We start from the raw sequence: 26,254 nt of genomic DNA on the forward strand, positions 1-26,254 counted from the left end.
GATGTGTTGGTTTTGACAGAAGAGAAGCTACAAATCTATCATTTTCAAAACCAGAAGTTCCCCTCCCCCCTAATGCCGTGAGTTGCCCTTTTTCCTGTAAAAAAGTGATGCTCTTTCCTTGGATTCCCGTCTATGGCTCCATTGCCCAGATTGGAGTCTCCAAGGGAGGCTCCAGGCTCTGCTGTGCCTGTCTTGGGAAGAGCAGCGTTCTCCCTCGTGGCTTGCAGACCCTTTAAAGTGAAGGGTTGTTTTTGTTAACTTTTTTGATTTTCTTTAAAATGTAATCGCCCTTGAATGCAAGACCCTGGGGAAGAGCCTGGGCTTGCTGGTAACTGGACACAGCCCTCACGGTCCCTGCTCATGAGCTGTCCAGGCTGGAGGTGGCGAGCCGGCGGCCGTGTGTCCAGGAATGCTTCTTTGGCTGGTTCTGATTGTGTTTGGAGTTTGGCCTTGGGTGAGGCCTGAGTGAGGGGTCTGTGGCTACAGCGTGGCACATGGCATGCGGGCAGTGTGCATGCGAGGGTGCAGGCATGCGAGACAACATGGCAGCAGACAAAAATAATGAACCCTGGACGAAGCTTGAAAAGAGATACAAAGAGTACAGAAACCCGGTTCTCATACTAACCCACGGGTTACAAACTAGGTTGTGCTGTAGATTTGTAGAAAATAACAATTTGAAAGAATGGCACTGGTTGGGCAGCCAGGACTCCCAAGGCCGGCCTGACTCCTGTCCATGGCGAGTGCCCAGAGGTGCTGGGCAGCGCTGGTTCCAGCTCACCCAGGACTGGCTGCAGCTCTCCCAGGCCCCTGCCCGCCTCCCCCAGCACGGGTGGTGCTCGCTGAGGGGACATGGCCAGGGAGGGACTGCGGCTCAGAGGGCTGGCGGAGGCCCTGCTGCTCGCGATGACTTGGCCCATTTATGCTTCCTCCTCCCCCGCAGATACCATCAGTCGCATGGCCACCGGGAGGTGGTCTGTCAGGCCCGACAGCTGGGTGATGAAACTGAATTCTTCCACCTCCTGGGCGGGGGGAGGAGAAACATCCCAGTTAGACCCAAAGGGCATCCTGTAAAGGAGAGGCCTGGCCCAGACCTTCCTGAAGGCAGAGGGGTGGGAGGATCCATGGGCCCCAAAGGCCTCCTGGATGGGCACGTCCCATTTCCAGAGGAGAGCTCAGTGCTGCCAAGGGGTGCAGGGCTAGGGTCCCCTATGCCCAGCCCAGCCCAGCCCAGACTCACGGCCTTCCAGTCTGGGCACAGTCCTTCCTCCCCGTGCAGCATGTAGTCAATGCGTCTGCCGTTGCCCTTCAGCAGCTCTTTGCGTCCCTTCTGGCCTCCCCCGGGGCTCTTGCTGCTGGGGAAGGCGAGGTACTCGCGACGACCTTCCTCGCTCTCCAGGACCCTGCTCACACAGAAGGCACAGGAAGGCAAGGTGAGCCCCGCCCCCGCTGTGGTCCAGGTCCTGAGTGTGGAGCCGCGTTCTGCCCGCAAGTCAGACCAAACCCCTGCATTTAAGATCTGTCTTCCCTGTGAGCCCCAAAAGGGACTGGGATGGACAGAGACCGCACCTGAGTCTGAGTTCCTGACCGACCTGGGCCACTCCAGAATCTGCCTGGGAGTGTCCCGTGTCCACCGTGGGCTGGCAGCACTCTTTCCCTTTCTGAACTAGAACGTTGGCACCACCCAGAGCCTGTGACCAAGTTGGGGACAGAACTGCCCAGCCCCTCTCCAGGATGGTTTCTGCTCTGAGCTAAGAGTGTCCTGTTTTGGGGAACTTCATCTTTGCAGTGAGCCTCAGGGACCTTCCTCTTCTGGAAGTCCCCAGACCTCCCATGACTCTTGTTTCAGGTCAGCAGGGGGCCAGGGGAGCCAGGAGACAACCAGACCCCATCCCAGGACTGGACTGCTGTGTCAGTCAGTCCCTGAGTGGCTTTGCCATCAAGCCTCTGAGCCTCCACTGTCCCTCCTAACACAAGAATGATGACTGTGGCCCCAGAACACTTTGGGGACCAGGTGTGTGAAGAAAGGAACAAGGTAGGATGCAGCTGTCGCTCCATTTCTCAGTGGAAGGAAATTGATAGGGATGCGTATGTGTTGGTCAGGGATCTACAGGGAGGGCAGGGCGCTCAGGTGGAATGTTACGCCCTGAGTCCGGGTCTTCTGACTCCTTGACTGCCATCTGCTTCCTGCCAGGTTTCCTCCAGAGCCTGAAAATCAGTGGTAAGGAGACTTCAAGGAACACCCCATCTCAGAGGGCAGATGCAGGCCAATGTTGGGAGTGAGAGGTGCAGCCACTGAGAGACACTACACAGGCCTGCCTGCCCGGCTAACGCCTGGACAAATGGACAGGGCACCTGGACAGGCACAGCCAGCAAACATGGATTTCTGCAGGGTCTTTGTCAGCCTTGAGATAAATAACACTAATGACACGCAGAACGTCGTCATATCTCAGAAATGTAATCCACTACTGTCCTTTGCCTTTGATAATTAATTCCAGCATCAATGATCTAAGAGTTACTGATAGTCATTTTTAAATCATCATCTCATAAAAAGATAATTTTCTCGGCATAGGATGATGTTTCAAGTTTAGTCTATAATTAATTGGCTCAAATTAGCTGCAAGGAGCCATTGCCGTGGCTCTGTGCAGTCTCAGGATGTGAATTATAAATTGGCTCTGCTGCTGGCCTCTCAACTGTGTCGTTTTTGGAAGTCTCGGGTTCAAGAATGCAGTTTGGCTGGGATGGAACTGTCTCTACTTTGAAAAGGACTGGCTTGTCTTATCTCTGTTCGTGTTTTTATTTGCCTAATGGGTGGCTACCAGCTGCCGGGCTCCTGCAGCAGATGCCATCCCCAGGGCTCTTCGGCAGGGGTGTCTGCAGCGCTTGGCCTCGCCCTCGGAGATTCTGGTCCTTTTTCCTGTGCCCAAGGCAGGCTGGGGCTCAGGGCGGGCCAAGCTCTGGTAGAGTGGACCCGGACTCTGGGTGCTGGTGTAGGAAACACCACCTCGAGGCCCCAGGCCTACTTGGAGGCTTCTTCTTGGTAAGGATACCCCTGGGGCATGAGGTCCACCACGGCCTCCGCCCACCCCCAGCTTGCCTCCCTGAGGCTCTCACAGGCGTCGTCCCATGGGGCTGTGCACTCTTGTCTGCCCGCAGAGCCCATGTCTCCACACCTGTTTCTGGGTTGGTGCTCATCCCAGACCTGAGAGCTGCCTGGATCTGCCTACCCTGGCTGACCGCAGCAGCATGGGTGCTGGGTGCTTACTTTTGCAGATTGTCAGGGGTGCACACTTCCTCGTCGTAGAGACCGTCCTTGTCCAATAGGGTACCTGGGGACAAGGGGTGAGAGTGGTCACTGCGGGCAGGGCCCAGCCAGCCTCAAGGAGGGCTGCCTCCCTGGGGCCAGTAGGGTTAGGCCAGGGCTTCTGTGGGCTGGGCAACTGAGTGCCCCCCCTCCCCCCAGCAGTGAGGTCTTGGGGGCAGGTCTCTCCGGGAAGCCCATGGGGTGTCAGGCCTCGGCAGTCCCCTCCCCTGCCCCAGTCCCCCTCCCCTCCCACCCCAGAGCCCGTGCCCAGCCCCAGCTCACCGATTGCCCATGGCTTCTCCTCCCCAGGCCCCAGGCGGCAGGGGTCCTTGTAACGTGTAAACAGGGAGTGCTGCTGCTCCAGCTTGTCGTCTGTGAAGGGAGGGAGGGAGTGCTGAGGAGCTCCGGGTGTCTGGCCTGTCCTAGAGGGCCACCTGCCCCTGGTTCCAGTCTGATCAGAGTCACCAGGTCCCTGTCCCTCAGGTAACTGCCTCTGGGTGGGGTTTGTGTCCCCAGACAGATGGATCTGTGGTTCATCTGTCACTGGGTTTCTGTGTCCTTGAGAATGCCCCCTTTAACAGCCCTCAGAATTGTGCCTGGTGGGACTTTCCTGGTGGTCCAGTGGTTAAGACTCCACACTCCCAATGCAGGGGGCCCAGGTTCAATCCCGGATCAGGGAACTAGATCCTGCATGCCACAACTAAAAGCGCCCACGTGCCACAACTAAAAAAAAGATCCTGCACGCGGCAACAAAGTTCCCGCGTGCCGCAACTAAGACCCGGCACAGCCAAATAAATAAATGTTTAAAAAAAAAAGAATTGTGCCTGGTACAAAGTAAGAGCTGAATACAGACTTGGTGAGTATCATTAGCTAACCCCATTAGTCTGGGTTTCAGAGGCTCCCAGCCTTCCCTGCCAGAGGTTCATCTGTGGGGCATCTCTTTGTCTCCAGCAAGGTGGCCTCTGAGCTATTTAGGGAGATCAAGGCCTCTTATTCTAGGAATTCTCGGGGGCAGAGAAATCATAGTCTTGCTAAATGTCCCACCCCCATGCTCTGGAGGAGCAGGAAGTTACTTGAGCTGCCTGACCCCGGTCTTTCCAGCTGCGACTGGAACCCACGCCTCCCCGAGTGGCCGACCCTAATGGTGAGGAGCACGCCTCACCAGAGGAGCAGTTGTCAAAGTTAAAATCTCCGCAGACGACGTCAAATGCCACCAGCTCCTCGGGGTTGGCTGCGCTGGACGAGGAGGTAGATTTTCGGAAATCAGCCAGCCAGTCCTGAAGCATGTTCAGCTGCTCACACCGAATGTCACTGTCCTCTGTGCGGCAGAACCACAGAGAGATGATGAAGCTGCTGCCAGGCCCCAGCCAGGCCAGTCCCAACACTCTGAGGGGACATTCCCCACCCGCGGAAGCTTGGGCCCCTGGACCCTACCTGGCAGGGCGTGCAGGTGTGTGCAGGAGATGTACCCGACAATTCTTTGGTCGTGAGGTGTATTTCCTACCTGCACCTGTAGGGGAGGAAGCAAGGTGTTGGTGATGAGACCTATGAGTTAGCACTTCTCTGAGCACAAGGGGACACTGGCGACTCCTGCCCCCAGCCAGGTCAAACTCTCAGAAGCCCAGCTCTGTCGACTCCTGGCTAGACTGGGGCCCTGGGAAGAACAGCACATGTCCTGCTTCTAGGAACTTCTGCTCCAGTGTGGGAGGCAGATGCATGAAGAAGTACCAGCCTGTGGCATGGTGAGTGCCACCGACAATTCAGGCACGGTTTTACAGGAGAGAGATGCAGAAATTGCTCCCCACACCCCTGCTGTCTCCTGGTGACCAGAAGGTCCACATGGATGACCCTGAAGTGCCAGCCCCTTGGTTCTTTGTCCACTCCTGCCTGGTGGCTCTTTCCTCCTCCCCTTGGTCACACCCTGGACCTGATCATGGCTTGGAGCCCATTCCTGTGAAGTCTGAATCAGGCTCCCCTCTGGGATGTAGTGCAGCCACAAAGCCCACCACCCTCGTCCACTGTGAGATGCCTTGGACCTTGCCTTCGGCTCTGTCTTCTCAGTCTCTGCCTCTCTGGCTTCATGAGCAGTCATTTTAACTGCTTTTTGATTGTGGTCCCCTGTTAGTCCCCAGATCTGGGATGACAGCTGTGGCCGGTGTCTCCATGGCACCTATGTCATGGCTGGCCCCAGGCACCCCATGGCCTCCATCCTGAGCCCAGTCCTCCTTCCTCCACAGGGGCTTCTTCACGCTCTACTCTCCCCAACCTCGGTCCTTGCCTGCTGCTCACCTCCTTCACTGGAGACAGCGTCCCTGGCAGGTGGAGTGGGGCCGAGGGCTCCTCCCTGACTCCCTGCCCAATTGCAGGTTACCCTGGCAGACGGTTTCCATGGGTTGGCATAATGAAAACGAGCAACTCAGTTGTACAGCACAGACAACTCGGCCCCCAGTGGTGAGCCTGGTGCAAGCCTGAGCCTTTGTCGGGCTGTGGTCGGGGAGGGGAGGGTTGGCAACCTAGCCTGTGGGTTCTCAGGCCCTCTGCTGGAGGCTGTGACAGAAGAGTCCCTCCTGGCGTGCTCCCCAGACCATTCTCAGGTGCCCTTCCCAGAGGCCTCTGGTTGAATCCACATCCTCTTCCTCTCTGGGCTTTCCTCCCATCTGAGCCTCAGCTGTCTTCCCCATATTTCACTAATCTATTCCAGACTGGGTTTCTTATGATGTTGAGACCCTGGACCTCGGGAAGTCTCCAGGGAGGGTGACTCTAGAGGCCAGTTCTTGGCTGAGGTGCATGCAGCAGCAGCGCGGGTGCCCCTGGCCTCTGCTGAGCATAGCTCTGCCCATCCTCCAGCTAACAGTGGCCTGGACTCATCACGGGCCCTCCGCTCTGAGAGCCTCGGGAGGCTTCCATCCTTCTCTCTGCTGCTGAAGTCAGGTTGGTGGTATTCTCTTCCATGAGGTCTTTCTTGTCATCAAACACCCTTAGCTTTCTACAGCTCTTCATCCCCTTTTCCAGCCTGGATAGATGCACATCTTTCCTTTTCCAGTGCCCAGGCAGATGAATGTCTGGTTACTTGATAATGGGCCTGGATTTGGGGCTGTTTGTAAGCTCATATGTTCACCATTCACTTCTTGTCCATATTCCAGGCCCAGACCTTTGCCCAATGGTACCCCCACCCCTGGAATCCCTTGGAAATTACACACCATTGGTTCTCCCTGTTGCAAAAACACAACACAGCTTTAAAACCACAGTGCCCCCAGAGGCCACACGGTGGTGCTGTCTGCATCCTCAGGCCAGGAGTCTGTTCCCTGCTCTGTAATAACATTCACGCTGTGAGCACCATGCCTAGCGCTTCACGGATGCGGCTTTACTACAGCCTTACAACAACTATGAGGATTATACTAAAATTACACCATCCGTGGCCGGGGTCATGAGGCTCTGGTGGCTCAGGCCGGTTCAAATCTGATGCTCAAATCTGACGTTCTTGGCTCATGCCCATTCCTCCCCCTGCTCTACACTGCTTTCTGAGCTCCTGGTGACTGAGCCACGCTTTTCAACAACTGCCCATTTGAGGCTTTTAGTGCATAAGCCCCTCACTCGCTCAGCACTTCATGTCACCTGCCTGTGCTGAATCCTGGGTGGGGACGGAGACAAGTGCAGGGAGGCACCACTCAGCCCTGCTGCTGAGGAGAACCCGCCCGGAGGGAAGACACGCAGAACAAGGTATGTCAGCCCCCTGCCCTCTTCCTTCCATCAGTCCTGTGAGCTCCCCAAGATCCACTTTATTATGTGCTGGGACCTAACTGATTCCCGGGGCTTGAGTCCTCGGGAGCCTCAGAGGCTCATGTTTCTCTTGCAAAAAACAAACAATCACTCTGAGAGGTTGTGCCTTTAGTCCTGGTGGACAAAGACTGTCAATAGAGCAGGGCCCAGAATCAGGCTCTGTCACACCTGAGGCAGAAGCCAGTCCATTCCCTCCCTCCTTTCTCCGGGCGTCTCGGTAGCAGGAAAGCACACTTTCCTCGAGGATGAGAAGCTCTGCAGAGTAAATGGGAAGGCAGGGCTGGACAGGGAGCCCCGGGTGAAGGGAGCAGCCCGGCTAGCACATTTCCAGCCCCTGGGCCCTTCCGGGGCTGGCCTGGTTCCTGAAACCTCACTTATTTCACTCTTCCACGTAGAGAAAGAGGCACACTCTCGCCAACAGATATGAGCTGGGTCTGCTGTGCCGAGCACAACGGCTCTGCTCTCGAGTTCTGTCTGACGGGAGAGGCGGGCAGCAAGACATCTGGGGCCAGGGGTGAGGAACCCCCGAGGGAAAGCTGGCTTGTGCTGGACGCCGCTGAGGAGAGCTCCACTGAGGTGGGGCAGCCAAGACAAGGGGGATCGGCACATGGAGGCCCCTCAGGGTGCTGCTGGAGCAGAACCCAGGGAGGTTGGAGGGGCCCGGGTGAAGGCTGACTTCTCCCTGAGGCAGCAGGAAGAGGGTAAAAGGAGTCAGACTTGGGACATGAGAAAGACAGGTTAGAAATGAGAGGACAGCCCAAAACATCTGGGTGGATGCAGAGGAATGGTGGCCTGGGCAGTGATCTTGCAGCTGGAGATATGGGGTGGACCCAGAGGTATCTGGAAAGTGAAAGTGGGAGCCCGGGTAGATTGACTGGGCTCAGGGCAAGAGAGTCCTCAGCAAGTGCGGAAATGGAGGCTGTGGAGCCACTTCCCCGGGCAGGTGCCTGGGGCTGGCTGGCCATGGTGTAACAGCTTGGAAATGAAGAGGGCTGGCCAAGTGGGGCCACCTGCTCTGGGGGCTGCCAACCCCCAGCTCAGGCTGAGAGCTGGACAGAATGCAGCAGACCTGGTGCCGCCAGATCTGCCAAGGTGGGGAGAGAAGTTGCAAACTGAGTTTCATGTGAAATTGCTTGATTTTTAAATGTTGGCCAACACAAGAAATTTTTTAATGGTGTGGACCAAATTAAACACATCTGAAGACTAGTTTTAGATCCAGGAGGTAGAGGGCTCTTCAGCATTTAAAGGATGGGCAGGCGACAAGGAGCCTGGAAGGAACGGCCAGAGAGGTAGGGGGTGGGAGGGAAGCCCGCGTCAGAGGGGCTGTCCCAAGGAGACTTAGGACCCTGGTGGGCATGATAGTTGGGGTGCCAGGCTGAGGAAAGAGAGGAGGAGGGGGTGTGTAGGCTGGGGAAGGCTTGAAGGGGCCCTGGCCTTTGAGCGGTCTGTAGTAGGGCAGGCGGGAGGGAGAGGGTGCGTTCCCTCCCACCCACAAACTGACATGTCACCTCCTTCCCCAGAAGGTCACTCCGGCTGCTGAGACAGAACACTGACAAATCACATGCCAAAATGGGAAGGTTGGTCTCCTGTAAGAGGAGTGCCTTCAATTTCAGCATCTCAGGAGAGCCAGGGCCCACAGATCTGCGCCGGCTGAGCCACACAAGAGCCAGAGCGATGGGAGGGGAGTTCTGGGTGTTGGGGTGTGGCCCTGGCTCTGGCAGGCTCCATGTGGACCATCCGCCGGGCCCTCGCTCCTGGCAGGAGCTTGACTGACAGGTGGCACTTCCCTAGACAGGCCGAGCACAGTCAGAGCTGAGGCCTGGGCATGAGCGTCTCACCACGCTGGGCCTCCACAGTAGCTGCACCAGCCCCCTCCGTTCACGGACCCCTTCTAGGAGAACTGAGAAGTCTTGAGGGGAATACAGAGAAGATCCGCACCCGAAGCAGCTGCTGCCTCTGGGGGCGGAAAGCCCCGTTCTGTAGCAGCTGGCCAAACGGTGCTTCGGAAAACTCTGGAAGCACCAAGAGCAGCTTTTGGATGGGGAGCAGAAAGTCAGCACGCTGAGCGTGTCAGGCTCAGAAGAAGATAAATGCGTAATGACCAAATTACCATGGTCTAAAAGCTCTCCAATTGCATCCAAATTAGCAGAAATAATTATGATTCACTTTAATTAGTGACTGTGGAAGTGAAGCCTCGGGCTGGTGGGCAGAGGGCCTGGTGTGGCAGCTGCGTGACAGCCAGGAGGGAGAGGGCGTGCTGGCCAGTGAGCCTGGTGGCCTGAGGCAACGGGTGTAGTAACGGCCAGGGCCTGAGAGGCCTGCCTGCAAGCCTACAGCCATTTGTCTGCAATGATTCAGAGAAGGGGCTCCCTGCCTCCACCGCCTACCACCTTCACCACTGGCACCGTGGGAACCTCCCAGGCCTCGCCGCTCCCGTGCCTCTCCCCACCTTGTGAGTAGGCTCTGCGTTGCCCCCGCTTTACAGATGGGGGAATGGTGGCTCAGAGATCTGAGGAACTTGCCTGACATCACCCAGCCTGGAGCCTCGGCTCCTGTCCCTGCATTATTTCCCTTGTCCCTGAGCTGGGGGCCCCCCGGTTCCGCTCCATGAAAGGCCTTGTCTGCCCCATGCCCTCCAAGAGAGCGAGGACCCTGGCTGCAGTCTGCCTCCCCCCATGGCTCTGGGCCCTGCTGGCTGAGGCCTCCTACCTTGAGATACAGAGCTCCCTTCGAGGCCAGGCTGTCGGAGGACCGCCCGTTGGGGTAACAGTGATAGGCCACGTCCATGATGGGGTAGCGGCTGGCAAAAAAAAGGCCGCTGTTGAGACACTTGAAGCTGCAGCAGCCATGGCAGCCGTAGACCCCGACGTCATAGAGGATGTACTCGAAGTAGCCGTGCAGCTGGTCTTTCAACTTGGCGGCCGCCCGCTTGTCAAACACCTCCTGCAGGCACAGGAAGTCCAGGTTGGCAGGAAAGAAGGCTGAGACCTCGTGGTCAAAGGCCTCGTCCGGGTGGCGCCTCCTGCGCACGGCTGCCTTCTTCGCCACCGAGGACTTGTACGGGAGCTTGCTGTTGGCGCCCGGTTCCCCACTGCCGCCGTCAGCCCCGGCCCGCGCCTTCACCAGGGACTCCCTGGAGGCCGAGGGGCTGCCCAGGCTCCCCGAGTCCCCATCCCGCTGACTCTGGTTGGGCGTCTGGCCCCGTGGGCCCCCACCAGCCCCGTTCCTGGCCTGGCCCCCAGAGGGGGGGTCGACGGCTTCAGGGGGCCGGCCCCCCTCATCACCACTGATGCGCACGATGCAGGCGTCCTCAAGGCTGCCACCTTCGGCTGGGTCCCCGGAGGCCAGGCCGTTGGCAGCCTCGTCGCTAGGGTGACGCCCACCGTACTCCACAGAGGCCGTCCTCTTAATGCTCCCAGGGACGGCCCGGGCCACGCCATCACTGCCCTGCGGTGACACCAGGCTGCTGAAGCTGGCCGCGCTGATGGACGTGTTGGTGGGTGAGTCGATGTAGATTTTGATCTGGGGCCTACTGGCCCCGTTGCGGATTCTCTGGCCGATTTCTTTGGCCCGGGCTTGGGTGTTGAAAACGTTGTTGAGCCTAGCCAGCGAGTCCGGGAGGAGGCAGAGGTTGGCAGTGGCGAAGCAGAAGCTTTTGCCAGGACCCGTACCCTTCCATTCACTGTGCAGGGCCGCCCCGCCGGCTGGGCCCTTGTCCTCCAGCCGAGAGTAGACGTAGGGCCGGCGGGCCGACTGCAGGGTGGACCAGAGGAGGAACCCAAGGAGCGCAAAGGGCAGCGAGGCGACCAGGAGGGCCAGGTAGACGGGTGTGAAGAGCACGGTGCAGAGCAGCTGGAGGTAGCACGGGTCATCCGCCCGCTGGCGCTTCTCGTAGGTGGTGGGTATGAAGGAGGCCAGGAGCCGGTCCGCCAGCCAGTAGCATGGGAAGATGAGGGCCCAGGACACGGCGTGCAGGGCGGACAGACAGCTGTTGGGAAAGGGGGTCGTGTACAAAACCATTGCAGCTCACTGGGCGCCGCAGCCGGCCCTACTACATGATGTCCCTGACGGTGCAGGCACTTTCCTGGGCGGGGCGGGCAAGTGGGGGGCTGCTGGAGGAGGGTCACGTGCTGGTGAGACACGACTGTGGATGGTCAGCGGTGCATGTTGGCCAGCCAGTCATGGTTCCCCTCAGTGGGCCATGCTGGGCCACCAAAGGCTGCTGGAGAACCTGCAAGACAGAAAGTGAGGGGTCTTTTATTCATCTTTAGGGGGCCAGGTCGGATGCTGGGGTTGTTGCCCTGCTCACCCCATTGCTGCCTCCTCTGACATGAGCAGGACTGTTCTGAGGACCAGGCCGGAGCTGGCAGGCTCACGTGGGGCGTTTGGGACCAGGAGCGGGCCTGGCATGCTGCATTTGCCTGTGTGTTTGGCTCTCTTCAAGGAAACTGCCTGGTGACCTGACTGCCTCTAGCTGACCTTTTTTTTTTTTTTGGTTGCACTGTGTGGCTTCTGGGATCTTAGTTCCCCGACCAGGGATTGAACCTGAGCCCCTGGCATTGGAAGCTCAGAGTCCTAACCACTGGACCGCCAGAGAATTCCCTAGCTGACCATTTTGACTTTCTAAGCTAATTGCTTGGAAACTGGCCCAGGATTTGAGGAGCACAGTTTGTGGGCATGTAGGGCATGGCGGGTCCTAGAGGCTGCCTGGGCCTAACACTGGCCTGGAGCAGCCTGAAGCCCGTCAGGAGCCAGGGGTGTGTTTAAAACAGGCGAGGGGTAAGCCTGAGAGGAGCCGCAGACATAGCCGCCTGTCACTGAGTGCCAAAAAGGGGCCAGGGGGTCCTGGGGCAGAGGGCAGTGTGGCTGGCGGGGCCCCGGACGGGAGAGTCCCTCCACAACCAGGCTCTCACTGTGCCCCAGCCTGCAGCATCAGACCATCTTTGCCGTCGCACTCCTGCTGAGCCCCAGCAGAAAGTGCCTGACGAGGACCCAGGCACTGTGTGGGCCTTCCGAAGTTTTAGAATGATCAGAGTTACCCAGTTACAGGAGACCCTGATGGTCCCTGTGACCTTTGAAGAAGCTCCCTGGAGCTTTGAGGGTCAGGCCCAAGCTTCTCCCCTAAGCCCTCCCACCACACAGCCCCAGGGCCCAGCTGAGGCTCACAGCTGCCAGAATGAGTCCACTCCGGGTCCCCACCCTAGCCCGTGTGGGAGCTGCCATGGGTCTCAGAGCAGGCCCAGGGCCCCCGCCGGGAGAGGCCGCAGGTGCATTCATTGTACTGAACGTAGAATCAGTAAAGACAAGGGTCTGGACTATTTACCCAGCCTCCAGGGACCCAGGGTGATCATTCTGTGGTGCAGCTGGTATAAACATAACGCAGAGTTTTTACGGCCAGATCAGCTGGGGGACTCATTTCCTGTTGACATCTCACGGGCCCAACCCTGCTTCTGCCATGGCACCTTGGGGCTCTGTGTCCACAGGGCCATCTGTCCTGGCCCCACACCCTCTCTTCCTCCTGCCTTCCTGGTCACCTCAGCCGGGACCTGGGTGCCATCTGGACTCTGCCTTCCCTCAGTCCCCACATCCTATCAGTCCCTCCTGCCCACCCAAGCCCCCGTGGAGCCCCTGTGCTGGTCCAGGACTGCATCACCTGTCACCCACTTTCCCGGCCTCTTCCCCATCAGGCCATCCTCCACACGATGGCTGGAGAGACTCTGTTTAATCTGAACACATCACAGACGCCTCAGCCCCACTGAGGCCTTGCTCAGCACTTATTGGGCGTTGTGTCTCCCCAGCCAGGCCCACCCATGTCTGCAGCCCCAGCCCTCTTTGTGTTCACCTCCCATTCTCCGGATGTGGTTTCCTGTCCACACCTTGCTATTTTCTCTGCCCCTCGTCTAGCTCACCCTTCTTCTTCTAAGACTCAGCTTAGAAATCACCTCTTCAGACGAGCCCTTTTGTCCCCCTTGCCAGGTGGCTTAGGTTCCTTCTCTGGGGGCTCCTGTCCCCCTTGGGCATGGCCTGATCTCTGCAATTCTAGATCATAAACGCTCATGGGGTGAGGCTACCTCCCCGCAGAACTGGGGCCTTCTTGGAAGAAGGAGCTGCACTGAGGGCGCCGGGGTTCCCCGGGCTGCACCAGCAGCGGGATCTCAGGAAATGGGTGAGTGAACCTTGGTCGATCTGCCTCATGGTGTAAGGAGGGGGAGTTTCAGTCACCCAGTCGCACTACTGCGGCCACCATCTGATGTCGGGGTGTGGTGCTCAACCTGGAACAGAGCTTAATGTCGGAAGATGAACTTAAGCCGGTGGCTGTGTCTGGTTCTGAAGAATGTGTTTCACAAAGATTTTACTTTCTTCAGAGGAAATCACTTTGAAGCAAACACAGGAAGGTTACGTTTCGAAGCAGGTGTGTCTACTCAGACCACAGCCATCTGACCAGGAGCCCCTCACTCAGGTATGAACAACGAGGCTCACTGGTGGTGAGGCCAGAGAGCCGGCCCCAGTATCCTCCCTGCCACATGCTGTCCTGGAGCCTCAGACTCAGCCAGTGGCCTTCACCACCTCCCCCATACCCAGCCTGAATCCTGGCCTCTGAGGGCCAGACCCCGGGTCGGGGATGTCCTAACCCTGATGGCTTTGGTCCTGTGATTGGCTCTTTCAAGGGCCCTGTGAACTCAGGCCGGACTGGTGGGCTCGGGCCCCAAGACCAATTTCATAATGACAGTGGCTGAAATTGGAGGACTTGCTGCACGTGTGCTGACCCTCTGTGCCATGATCTCCTCTAACCCCACAGCAGAGCTGTGTCACCTCTGTGGCTCAGGGCTCACAGCTCAGGCTTGGAGGGGCTGGCGGCTACCCAGGGAGGCCACACCTGCCATCTGACATACTCACTTGTTCTTTCTTTAAATCCCAGCAGTTTCATTTGAGTTTAACCTGGAGTTGGGGTGACAGCCCCCTCACACTCCCACGTAGCCTGATGGGTTTGCCTTCCCCTCTCCCACGGCATACCGAGTGTACACCTACAGGAGCCAGCTGGCTCCAGGCTGGCTGCAGCGAGAGCTGCAAGAGAGGACGCAGCCGCCTGAACCATCTGGGCCCCCAGGAAGAGCCTGCAGGTCCTGTCCCTGTGGGGTGGGGTGTCTGGAGCTGCCCCAGCTGCCAGGAGCGCCTGCAGTTGGTACCGAGGTGTTCGGGGTTGGGGTCCAGGCCAGACACCTGGGGAGCCCTGGATGTCGCCCCAGTGTCAAAGAACAGACCCCCTCCCACGTCTCCCTCCCCTTTCCTCTTCTCTGTAGTCTGAGGTCATCAGCCCAGCCCAGCCAACACCATATTCCCCTGCCCCACCCGGCACCGTTCCCCTGTGCTCAGTCTCAGGCCACAGGCCCCAGACCCACAGTCTGCACCACGGTCCGGAGGAGCTTCCGAAACAATCCGATTAGACTCTTTCTCCCTTTGGTGGTCTCATTGTTTCGGGGGACAAAGTCCAGTCTCCCAGTCTCTGTCTAGGGTCCTCTGTGCTCCTGCCCTTACTGGCCTCTTTCCCCACCCAGCCTCCACCTGGGCTCCTCCACCACCTCTGATGCCCACTGCTGTCTGACCTCCAGGCCCCTGCCCCTGCCGGGCTCTCTGCCTGAGACTCCTTTCCTGCTTTGTCTCCTATCAGCTCCTCCTTAACTCTTCAGGGTCCAGCTGATATGCCGCCTCCTGGCGGGGTGGGATGGGGGGGCAGGAGGGGTCTTCTTTGACCCACCCAGGGTTGCCTGTGACCCCCAAACCCTCTCCATGCTGTGCTGTCATCCTGGCAGGAACTGGAGTGGTTTAACATCTGGATCCCACAAATGGAACTCCATCAGGACTGTCTGGCTGAGCTCAGGGCGGGCCTGAGGAAGGGATGGGCCCTGCTGTGTCCAGGCTGAGAGGCTGGGAAGGTGGAGCGGGTGGGGCTGTCTGCCCTACAAGGAGCACTGTCACACTGTGTTAGGAGTCAGGCATGGCCGAGCCCTGGCTGTGATGACAGCTCTGGAGAAAGGGTTTGGGAGGAAAGGAGAGGGTCTGTTCTATTCACGCCTTGCTGCCCTCCAAGCAGAACTGGCCTGTGTTCCGTGGGGTGGCCATAGCTCTGTTATGGGTCAGAGGTAAATGCAGCCTCACTTCATAAAAGGCTTCCTGAGATAAATTCTTTTTTTTTTTTTTTTTTTTTTTTTGCGGTACGCAGGCCTCTCACTGCTGCGGCCTCTCCCATTGCGGGGCACAGGCTCCGGACGCGCAGGCTCAGCGGCCATGGCTCCCGGGCCCAGACGCTCCGCGGCATGTGGGATCCTCCCGGACCGGGGCACGAACCCGTGTCCCCTGCATCGGCAGGCGGACTCTCAACCACTGCGCCACCAGGGAAGCCCTGAGATAAATTCTTAAACCTTCGGTTGTGTGTGGCTCATCCCCAACACTGGCTGATCAGGGTTAGGATCTGCTGGGACAGGGCTATTGGTTGGTGGTGAGTGTCCCTCTTCAGCTGCCCTGGGTCCTCCTCACTTCTGCTGTGGCCCCAGAAACCTTTTTTGGCAAGTTCCCTCCCCAGCCCTGACTGCAGTGGTAGGTGTGACTTTTCTGCCTTCCCTGGGCTGGTCATAGGAATGTTTTTTGTCCCCATTCAGGCATCGATGGATTTGAGGGGGCTGGCAGCCCAGAAGGCCGATGGGCAGCGGTGGCCATCACAGCGGTTCTCCGAGATGTGGTAGATCCGAGCACCTCAGTCCTTCCTGCCTGCCATCCTGGCCCTTCACAACTCTCCTGGGTCCCCTGTCCAGAACCCCTCCACCTGCCTCTCCTTCCACGGTGCCCTGGACATAAGGAGCCTCAGGTGCTGCCCACATGCCCTGCTGCCACGTGCAGTCCCTGCATCCACGCACAGAAGCTGCTGACGCAGTTGACACAAAAGGGATTGCCACCAATGGAGCTGGTTTCTAAAGCTCTGTGGTTAATTATTTTGTCTCAGTGAAATGAAAGGAGGGTAAACAAACAGCAATACATTAATTAGTCCGATCTACACTTTCTCCACGGAAGAGGAGAGCAAAGTTAAACATTGGAGGCTGGCAGCTTTTCAGAGAACCCGAGAGTCCTTGGAGGGCTGGCAGGGCAGGATGTGGTGCACAGGCACCCAGCCCGCGCCCCCAGTCCCAGCCCTTTCTCTTGCCTGGCCCGGCCCGGGTTCTGTCTCCCAGGGAGGAACACCTGCCTCTCCTCCCCGCCACAGTTCTCTGCTTCCGTGTCCTGGGGTTGGCACCTTTGCCAAGCAAAGTCCACCATGGGCATTTCTGGTGGGGCTGACAGGTCTCTCAAAGGCCCTGTGTGCTGAGCTGTTGCCAGTCACCCCTGCAGGCAGGATTGCTCTCTCAGGTTCCTATTTTAAAGCCGACCATCACCCTCGGGCTTATCCCTATTGTGAATCCTGGTGTGTGGCTTCTAGGGTTGCTTGGGATGACCTCTGCCCCAATACCATCGTTTCCAGAACTGGCCTGGAGTCCCAGACACCCTCAGGTCCTGGGCTCAGGAGTGGGGGTCTACAGAGTGCCCAAGAGAGGGCTCCCAGGACTCAAACACTCTGTTCTAGAAGCAGAGACCACAGCCTCACTCCCTCACCCCTGGCTGCATTGCTCAACGCTCAGCATGGGCTCAAAGGTCAGGCTGACCTGAATGAAATCCTGGCACTGGAGTCAGGCTCACTGAGCCTCTGTCTCATCATGAGAGTAACAATACCTGCCTCCCAGGACTATCACGAGGATTTAAAGGGGGCCAGGCCACTAACATGGCTGGCCCTGTTTCCTTCCCTACCTCCCCCTCTCCTTGCAGGGCCTCCCTGACCACCCCTCCCCTGAGGCTGGCCCTGTGTGCCCTGTTTGTTCTCCCCGACCTGTAAACTCAGTGGAGTTTGCAGACAGGACCAGCTGGTTCTGTGTGCTGTTCTGGGGCAGCCCGAGCCTGCCCGCTGTATTTCTAGGCCCCGGACTGACCTGCAGAGCCCTCAGATCCTCAGAGATGCCTCCACACCTTAGGTCGGAGCCGCTGGCCTTCACTAACTTGTTCCTCCCCCTGCGGCGAGGACTAGACTGGGTCTGATTGCGACAAGGAGACCGGGCTGTGGAGCCAGGATGGACAGAGGAGCAGAGAGCTCCAACAGTTTGCAGATGGGAGAGGAAGAGGCGGCTGGTCAGGTCCTGGACAGCACCTGGGAGGTCACAGGCCCAGCCACTCCCAGACAGGCAATGCCTGGGCCATTGAGAGCAAGCAGCTCATACCGCAGTTGCTTCTGCAGGTTACTGATGATCTGTGGTGACCCGTCAACACGGAGACCCCTGTTTGCTAACCTGTGACCTGCGGCCACCACAGCATGAGAAGTGGGGACTCGGACTGATCAAAGTCACTGTCCTCAGAGCTCTGGGGCTGGCTAATCTGCCCTCCCCTGGGGAGGGCATCCTCAGGAACAGGGCCTGGCCAGGCCTGGTCCTGTTTGAGTGAAGATGGCAGGATAGAGAGATGGGTCCCCAACAACCCTCGTGGGCGAGCTGCAATGGACAGGATCTCTGCTACTGGATGCCAAATAACACTGGCACTGAGACGCCATCCCACTTCCATCTCCCTGGGAAGTGGACCTGGCATGTGTGCTGATCCCCAAGATGAGCTGCACAGAGGCCCAAAGGGTCCTAGGGGTGCTGACTTTGAATTTAAATTTCTCCTGCAGCATGAAAGTGAGTAAGCCAGCCCAGTTCTACTGGCGAAGGCAAGCCCTGGCCCCTCTGAGGAAGCCCACACCATCTTTTGGGATCTCTAAGCCTTACTTTGGGAACTTCTGGGAATCTGGGTCAGGTGTTGCCCCATGTTGGGCTAGGATGGGCCCTGGCCCTCCCTCACACCACTTGCATCTGGTCCTCATGCCTGCTGAGCCCTCTCATCCCGGCAGCAGGGCTGGGAGTCCTGGAGCAGAGGGACCTCCTCTCGTCATCTTTGTTTCCAAAGGCTCACGTCTAGCAGGAGCTGAGCCAAGCCCCAGGTTTCCGCAGGAAAGGCGGAGAGGAGTGTTCCAATCCGATGACCAGAATGTGCTCGCATCCCCGGCAGCACTGAGATCAGGGCCGGCCCATTTCTGCCTGGATGCCTGCTGGGGAGGGGTTGGCATGGCAACATGAGCTCTGAGCTGCTGAAACTTGGAGTCAACTCGTAGCTGGGAGGACAGAAAGAACGACGGAAGAGGATGCTTGCCCATGCGACGCAGGTGAGACAAATCCAGGCTAATCCCTGAAAGCCACATCCCAGAAGCAGAACCGGGGTCCAGGGTCTGGTGTGAACACGTGCTGTAGCAACGACTCCCACCAACACAGCTGTACCAGGTAAATGTCTATTCACCCTTCCATGTCCAAAGCACCTGCCTCCCCTTCCTTGAAGCCCTCCCCAGCCTCCCTACCCCTCCCATCTCTCCCTCCCTTGCATATCCCCAACTGTCCCTCTAATCTGGTACTTGCCGGTTTGCACATAAGGCCCCCCACCAGCCTGGGAGCTCCCAGTGGAGTCTCAAACACCAACACAGGCCCGAATCCTAGCCTGCTCCAGCGCTATGGATGTGGCAGACCTACTTTGCTGCCCCACACCAATGCAAGGGGAGGGCCATGAGCTACACCAGGCTGGTCGGCACCCCAGCAGCCTCTTGACCCCACTGAATGGTCACACGACCCTAGCTCTTCCTGGACCCCTCGGGAAAGAGGCCTGCATTTTTTCTGAGATGGAAGCACTAAGAGCCTAAAGCTTCTGGAGCCCTCCTGGAGAGTGAATCCAGTTCAGAGGAAAACAGACCTTAGGGCTGGAAGGAGAGAGGTCAAGTCCTGGTGACATCTTTGAGCTCCAGTTTCCCTGTGCCTGAGGCCAATGCAAGCCCCAGAGTTTCTAACTAACGAGTTGGCAAAGTACCTTTTTCTTTGCTCTAGACACTTTGAGGTGGGTTTCTGTCACTTGCCCCCAAAAGAATCCTGACTAATATATACCTGCTACTTGATTTTTCCAAAACTTAATTCTTATCAGTTCCCTTCCTGTGCAAACCTCCCTTGGTACCCCCTGGCTTGCCTACTGGGAAAAGGGGGTCTCCCTCCTGAGTCCTCGAAGGCCTGGTGAGACCTGGTGCCTGTGGTTTGTGACCCATGAGCATCCCTTAGGAGACAGGAGTGCAGACATTATAAGCACAAACTCTGGTGTCAGAAGTGCAGGTTCAGGTCCTCCTTCTGATATTGGACAAGGTGCTTAACTGACTCTCTGAGCTATAGTTTTCTCATCTGTTAAGCACACATAGTAACAATATCTCAGGGTAGTTAGAGAGGATGGATGGGCAGCACTTAGCATGGTGCCTGACACGTCTCTAATACAGTCAGCCCTCTGAATCCACGGTTCCTCACTCCTCCGTATCCATGGATGCGGATCCCACAGATACGGAGGGCTGACTCTAAGGGACTTGAGCGTCTCTGGATTTTGGTATCTGTGGGAGGTCCTGGAACCAATCCCCTGTGGATACTGAAGGACGACTGTAATATTACTTCATTACTACTACTACTACTGTTAATTTCCTTGTTGCAAAGGCCCTCAAGATACAGCTGGAGCCTTTGAAGTTTCCTCCTCGTGTGCGTGGTTGCTTGACAAAAAGTGTGCCCTGCTATCCCAAATGAGGGGCGGGGATGGTGCAGGGGATGCCGGGCCTCCATCTCCAGACAGGACTGTCTATTGTGGGCTGCTTGTGCAAGCCCAAGTCACAGGCCTCTGCAGAAGCCAGATGCAGGCAGTGGGGCCATAAAATTTTCAAAACGAAATTTTCCATGGGAGCTATTAATGCGTCATGTGGTTTCTGAGAATAGGAACAGGCTGCAAGCAGCTCTGTGGCGCTCCTTCAATCAGTCAGCCTCGGCATTTCCATGTCAGAACTCAGAAAGCCCAGATAAAGCCAATTCCTGCGTGACCGGAAAGCAAATCTTAAGCCAAGTTGAAGTTGTATGGGCTGGGGTGCCCCAACCAACCTAGTGGTTAGAGTTGCAAGACCTCTGGGTTCAGGACCTTGTGTAGCAGGGATGTGGGCCAGTTGCCTGGGAGTGTGGGCTCCATAATGGGGTGGGGCTGAGTTCAAAGATCTGGCCACCCTACCCTCTATGGTCTGCCATTCCAGAATCATCTGTTGGTGACTGAAATGGGGACTGTTATGGAGAAGGCTGGAAGGTGGCTGATACCTAAATCTACCCCTGAGCCATCCTGAGCGGCATCTTCTCTCATTCCTATGTACCCTTGTATTAGGTTCAGGAACCTGCCTGCAGCCAGATCTGTCTGCCTAGAGTCTGCTGAGGGCTGAAGCCCGTAGGGCGCCTGCCAGTCCTTTGCTCTCACGACGGCTGAACCCAGGGTGGGGAGGTGCTGGGGGGTGAGGGCTTCCTGCATGATGAATATCAGGTCTGAGATGGCCCTGTTCACAGGGTCTGCTCCACTTGGCATTGACAGGGCAGCTCCAGGGCAGGACTGGAGCAGGCAGTTGTTGACCACTGGAGAGGTCACGTGCCAACAGCTGAGCATCTAGACGGGCCTGGGCCTCCTACTTCAAGAGCTCTGAGCCTGCCCAGGTGCTGAGGTTTGTGCCTGAGCCTCACCTTGCAAGTGGCCAGAAGCCGGGCATCCTGGAACTCCCTAGCAGGTTACATCACCTGCCTCAGGTGAGCCCTGTGTTGTCTGCTCTGTGACCAGCTGAGTGCCAGCCCCCAACAAGTTCCCTGCTGGCCAGCGCCACTCAGGAGAGTCCTTCCTCAGGGACGGACACTAGGAGGAATCTCGCTTCTCTCAGGCTCCGCTATTGAGGCTTTTGTCCCAGCAAAGTCCCTGCTTCCCTGACAGAGCTGATGTTAATGGTCCCTGAGCCGAACAAGGCTTGGAACATACTTCACTTAAGAAGAAAGGACAACATACTTTCTGTGGGAGTGGAACTTTAAATACAAGTCCACACAAATGGCAGGATTTATGCAGACTCAGTGTTCAGCTGGGTTTCAAATACAGCCTTTCCTCCTGGAATGGATTGGCTGGCAGAGCAGTGTGTAGGCATTTCAAGGCACCAGAGAACACAGATGAAGACAACAAACCTCCCTAAAACGGAATAGGCTTGCTAAAATTCTTCTGAAAGGCATCATTTCACATTCAGCCTGAAGTTTTCTATGCAAAGAACATTTAACAAACTGAGTCCTAGAGAAGAATTTATGCAAAGATTAAAAAGCAAATCAGTGCGAATGAGTAAATAAAATCAGACATCAGCATCTCACCACCCTTCCCTGTAGCTCTGGGCAGCTGGGCCCGAGGGCTGCATTTCTGAACTGAGACTGGATCTCACTCACCACTGAGGGCTGAGGTCCTTGTCCTGGGCCCTTTCAGAGGCCTTGGACACCAGGCCACTGCTATCCTCAGGTCCTGCCTCTGCACACGGCACCACAGGAGCCCTTGGCTCTGAGAGAACCAGCCAGAAGACCTCCTGAGAGAGGATGGCCCAGCTCAGGCCGAACCATGGACTGCTTGCTCAGGGAGGCCTCCGACCTGCCTGCAGGGCTGTCCTGGGCCTGCTCCAGAAGGTATAACTGGGAGGGGATTGGGGGCTGCTGTCTGCTACCCTGGGGAGTGGGACTTAGAGCTACATTTGCATAAGAATGTGAATTAGTCATTTGTCCACAGCAAAGACCAGTGGGGAAGACATCATGGGGATCTATAGCCCCCCAAGTTCCCTCTAATTGCTACCACCAAAACTGCTTCCAGGGGTCTTCTGAGGCTCTGGGTTCCAGTTAACCCCTGCCTCTCTGGTAGTGGTGCCCTGTCTATACCTGCTCTTAGCTGTTGAATCCTACACTTCTGCAACGGGAGACAAGAACTCTTGGATGGAGACCACATGTCCCCAGATTGCTGGTGTAGACATTGCTAGTGTAGACAGTGATGTGTTTCCATTCAGGAGTGACTAACTTAAAAAGGTACGCATGCTTTGCCTTTGTGAAGATCCGGGTTAGACTTTTCTTCCCTTTTTGCCCACATCTGCCTGCAAGCCTAGGACAGGCCTCTTACGTCGCTTTCTCTGGCCCCTAGAGCAGTGCGGGCCTACTTTCTAGGCATGAGGCAAGATTGCACCTCCTGGTCCCCTTGCAGTTGGGTGGTATCGTGTGACTAGCTCTGACCCACAAGCTGTGAGTGAAAGTGATGTGTGTCACTGCTGGGCCAGAGTACTTCACAGCAGGTATATGTGGTTGGTCCAGGGGGGCCAAGCAGGGCCTGCAGGGGATGGGAGGAGGGAGCTTCGAGATGAAGCCAACAGCCTGGGGTGTCAGAGCCCAGAGGCCAGGCGTGGTCAGACGCTGCCAGGTCGTGCTGGCTGACTGGTGCCCACCAGGGCTGATGAGGGGCAGAGGCAGGGGCAGGGCAGCAGCTGTCAAGCTGGGAGGCTGGGGGTGCTTGGCATCCATTCCCTATGAGTCAGATGCTGCTCGGGGTATTTCACAGCAAGGGCCCAAGAATTTCTGGGGTCAGAGCCTTGCTTTCTAGGGGTGTATATTAGAGTGTGTGTGTGGGGGTCCTCCTAGAGGGTATGGAGACAGGAAAGTGGTGGGTGGTGGGTGAAACAAGCAGTGAGCAAGGGAGGGAGGTAAGATGGGGTGGCAGAGAGAGCTGAGAGTAGGCGTGAGGAAGGCAGTGTCACTCAGGAGTCCTGCCTGCCAGCCTGTGCCTTCGATGGCCACAGTGACCGCCAGATCCCAGATTACAGGCCAGGAGGAGACGCCGGGGGAGGAGCAGCTGTGGAAAATGGGCTTGAGAAGAGGCTCCAATGCATGCACTTCCAGTTTACCCCTAGTTGGTTCTGTTTAACTTAAGTGCTTAGAATCCGGTTAGCATCCAACCCATACCACGCAGACCTCAGAGTAGTGAGAGCCTGGTGTGTGCTGGCTGCACTCTGGAAGGACTGAGTGACCCCCTGGCTGTGACCCTCTGGCTGGCTGCGGGTCTGGGCAGCCACCCAGCTTGACGCTACCTGCACCACCCCCACTGCTAGACAGAAGGTGCACAGGGTATCTCACCGGGCTTTCCGGAAGAGATTTGGAAAGAACATTTCCAGAACAGAGGTCAGCACCAATGCGAAAACAGTCTATGCAGTTTCAACCAGATTTGCTTTAAGAAACAGGTCCAACAGGAGGCCTAAGCGGCTTGATCCTCATCTCTCCCTCAGCTCTCTTCCCCCGGTCCTGGGCCACCATCCTTCTTGTTCCCTTCCTGCCCTTGGGACTGCTCTTTCTCCGAGCCCTTTGTTGTCCCCTCCTCCCTGGCCCACCCCTTAGGAGCTGGACCTTCCCCTGCCTCCTCTCTCTTCTCTTGGTTGATCTCTCATGGGTCACCTGTTCCCAGGTGATAGCCAGCCCAGGTGTCTCTCCTGACCTCTGACCCCATGAATTTAATTGACAGCTCTCTATCTTCCCCTAAAAGTTTATCATTTGTCTTCCTCTACTTCCCCAACACCAGCTCTGTCTCCTGAGTGGTCCTAGGCCCCTGGACCTCCTCCATACCCACCTCCTGTCACCCAGCCCACGGTTCTGCCTCCCTAATCCCTTGCATCCATTCCCATGGCTACGCCCAGTTCAGGCCTCACCCTCTCCCACCTAGATGCTGTGACAGCCATCACCTGGTCCCCCTGCAGCTGGCCTCCCTCCTCTGATCCACATGGCAGCTGGTGGCATCTTTCTAAACTACACATTAGGTCACATTGCTCCCCTGCTAAACTCTTCAGTGGCCCTTGCTGACCCCAGGAAGATGCACCTGGCAGAGAAGGACAGGAAAGGGGGGGCGAGGCCCAGCAGCCTGATTGCTTTGCATCCGCCTACTTCTGAAGTCCCGGGGACCCCGACCTGCGCAATTTCCCCCGAAGCCCTTCTAGCCCTCCATGCCTTTGCTGAGGCAGTTTCCTGCGGCCATCATCTGTGCGAAGGGATGAGGCCTCAGCAGGAGGCGCTCAGGGTTTGGAAGTCACAGTGATGGTCTCTTCACCAAACCCCAGCCAGTCCCCTCCTCTGTGGCCCCAGGGATAACTAGAGACCTTTGGCCCGGCTCAACTGAGCCATTTCTCTCTTGACCTTGTTAGTTTCCATGCATTTATTGCATGTTTGCAGTCTGCACACCAGAAAGGTAACCAGCCTCCCATACTTTCAGATCTACCACACTAGACACAGAACTGAGGGAGAAAAGGCTTGAGCAATGTTGGCAAATTCCATACCTCAAAACAAAGGGAGGGAAGGCCTTATGTGTGTGGCCCTATAGGGTGTCTGCAGGACCAGGGACCCTGCCCACATGGTGACACCAGCAACTTTGGAGCTCATCCACCCACTTTGGCCTCCAGTCCTGGGGAACTCAACTTCTTTTTTCCCCTTGCAGACACTCAGTACTTTATCCCATCACCTGTATGTTGGGCACAGAGCAGGCAGATAATAGGAACCCCTGATGACTGATTGACAAGTGACAGCCCTGCCCCCTGCAGACCTGGAGTCCAGCCAGGGTGGCTTCAGCAATCCAGCTCATCTGGGGCCACCTGTGGCCCGCTCAGGACCTCAAACTCATTTCCTCTCTCCCTGCCACACTCTCTCCCTGTGAGGTGGGACTACGAGCCAGTCCATGGCAGAGACATGAGGGAGACTAGAAATGAGCCTCAGAAAAGCAGAACTAACAGTCCACTTCTTGGGACATCTGAGCAGTTGCTGCACAGAACACATCTCATAGAATGTGTTCTTGACACTGATGGTGCAGCTACGCTGTACAACCACCCCAAGCAGATGTTGTTGGCTCCATCTACAGATGAGAAAACTGAGACTCAGAAAAGTAAATGACAGTCCCCAAGAAGTGTAGCCTGGTCACCAGACCCCAATTTCCCTTTCCTCTCTTCATTTCTTACCAAAGTTTAATACACATGATATGCAAAATATGCAAATGCGCGCTGTCCAGCACCAAGCCCCGCTACCTCCAGGACAAGTTCCCCACACTATCCCCCTTGTCTTGCTTGTTCTTCCCTCTCAGTTCCCACCAAACAAGATCCTCACCCTGTCTTTCCAGTCTCTGAAGCTTACATTTGTCACCCACCCCCACTGAGCCCTTAGTGAAGACCCTAATAATTTTCCTCCCTCCCTGTGGACTGCCAGCCTCATCCATCTCCTCTTTTGTTTTTCCATCCAGTCACCATCACCTTGGACCCCCAAATCTCCCTACTCCCAGCTTGGTGACCTCCCCAGAAACCGTGAAAACATCTAATTTACCAATATTTGGGAGGAAGCAGGTTCTTATAATGGTCTTGCTGTCCTGGCTCCTGGACTGAAGTTCCCAACTGTCAGGGGGTCAGAAAATGTGTTTCTGGTTTCCACTTTTATTGTAGTAGCTTGAATTATTTCTCTGGGATGGATTCGAGACTAGAATTACGAGGTAAACTTTAAAGCTTCTGATACATATTGCCAAACTGCTTTTCTCCAAGGTTGTTTGAGAGTGCCTGTTTCACAGCATCCTTTCCGTGAAATGCACTGGGCTTTAGCATTAAAAAAAAATTTTTTTTAATAGTTTAATGGGTAATGATATCTGATTACAATTTCCAGGATATTTAAATTGTATTCCTTCATTATTGTGAAGTGCTGCCTCAATCCTTTTCCTACTTACTGAAGGAGTTCGGATTTTCTCCATAGATTTGGGTGTGTCAGACATACCCCCTCTGTAGGCACTGAACCACATGCGGGTCGGTTCAGAATGGGACCAAACTGCTTGCCCCAGATTGCTTACCCCAGAGCTGTGTTTTCAAACTTTTTATCCAAGCAGCAGAACCTTTTCTCAAACAATCTCACACAGCACCTCTTTATATAAAGCATTAATAAGTAGCCTATGAGGGGAGGCCTGGAGCGCCCCCTCCCGTCCCCCTCCCCCTTCCAGAAGCTCCTCTCACCTGAGGAGGGGCCGCAGGGACCTTCTTGTCCTTCTGGCTGAAGAGGGAGCACTCCCTGCGTGAACTCAAGGACCTGAAAGTAGATGAGCGGTTCACAGAGGTGTCCGGACCTCCACAGTCACCGAGCAGCGCAGTACAAGTGACCCAGGTACAGAGACCGAGGGGCC

At 56.6% G+C, this 26,254-nt stretch overlaps 1 protein-coding gene across 1 annotated transcript; it reads right to left on the bottom strand.

The window, feature by feature from the left end:
* Nucleotides 1-272: 272 nt before the first annotated feature.
* Nucleotides 273-26,221, bottom strand: SMPD3 (sphingomyelin phosphodiesterase 3). The gene is made up of 8 exons (XM_065899308.1): nucleotides 26,088-26,221; nucleotides 9,791-11,312; nucleotides 4,736-4,811; nucleotides 4,464-4,619; nucleotides 3,584-3,673; nucleotides 3,263-3,326; nucleotides 1,238-1,400; nucleotides 273-1,019 (listed from the first exon to the last, which is right to left on the bottom strand). Exons 2-8 carry the CDS (start codon nucleotides 11,099-11,101, stop codon nucleotides 918-920), a joined length of 1,962 nt encoding a protein of 653 aa, XP_065755380.1. The 5' UTR covers nucleotides 11,102-11,312; nucleotides 26,088-26,221; the 3' UTR covers nucleotides 273-917.
* Nucleotides 26,222-26,254: the final 33 nt, after the last annotated feature.

This window comes from Phocoena phocoena, chromosome 20 (assembly GCF_963924675.1).
Source record: "Phocoena phocoena chromosome 20, mPhoPho1.1, whole genome shotgun sequence".
Classification (NCBI taxonomy): Eukaryota; Metazoa; Chordata; class Mammalia; order Artiodactyla; family Phocoenidae; genus Phocoena; species Phocoena phocoena.

Coding starts and splice junctions, on each gene's coding strand:
- SMPD3 (XM_065899308.1), bottom strand. CDS start 11,101: ATGGTTTTGTACACGACCCCCTTTCCCAACAGCTGTCTGTCCGCCCTG. Junction 4,812..9,790: donor AGGGAGCTCTGTATCTCAAG/GTAGGAGGCCTC, acceptor CCTCCCCTACAG/GTGCAGGTAGGAAATACACC. Junction 1,401..3,262: donor ACCCCTGACAATCTGCAAAA/GTAAGCACCCAG, acceptor CTGTGTGAGCAG/GGTCCTGGAGAGCGAGGAAG.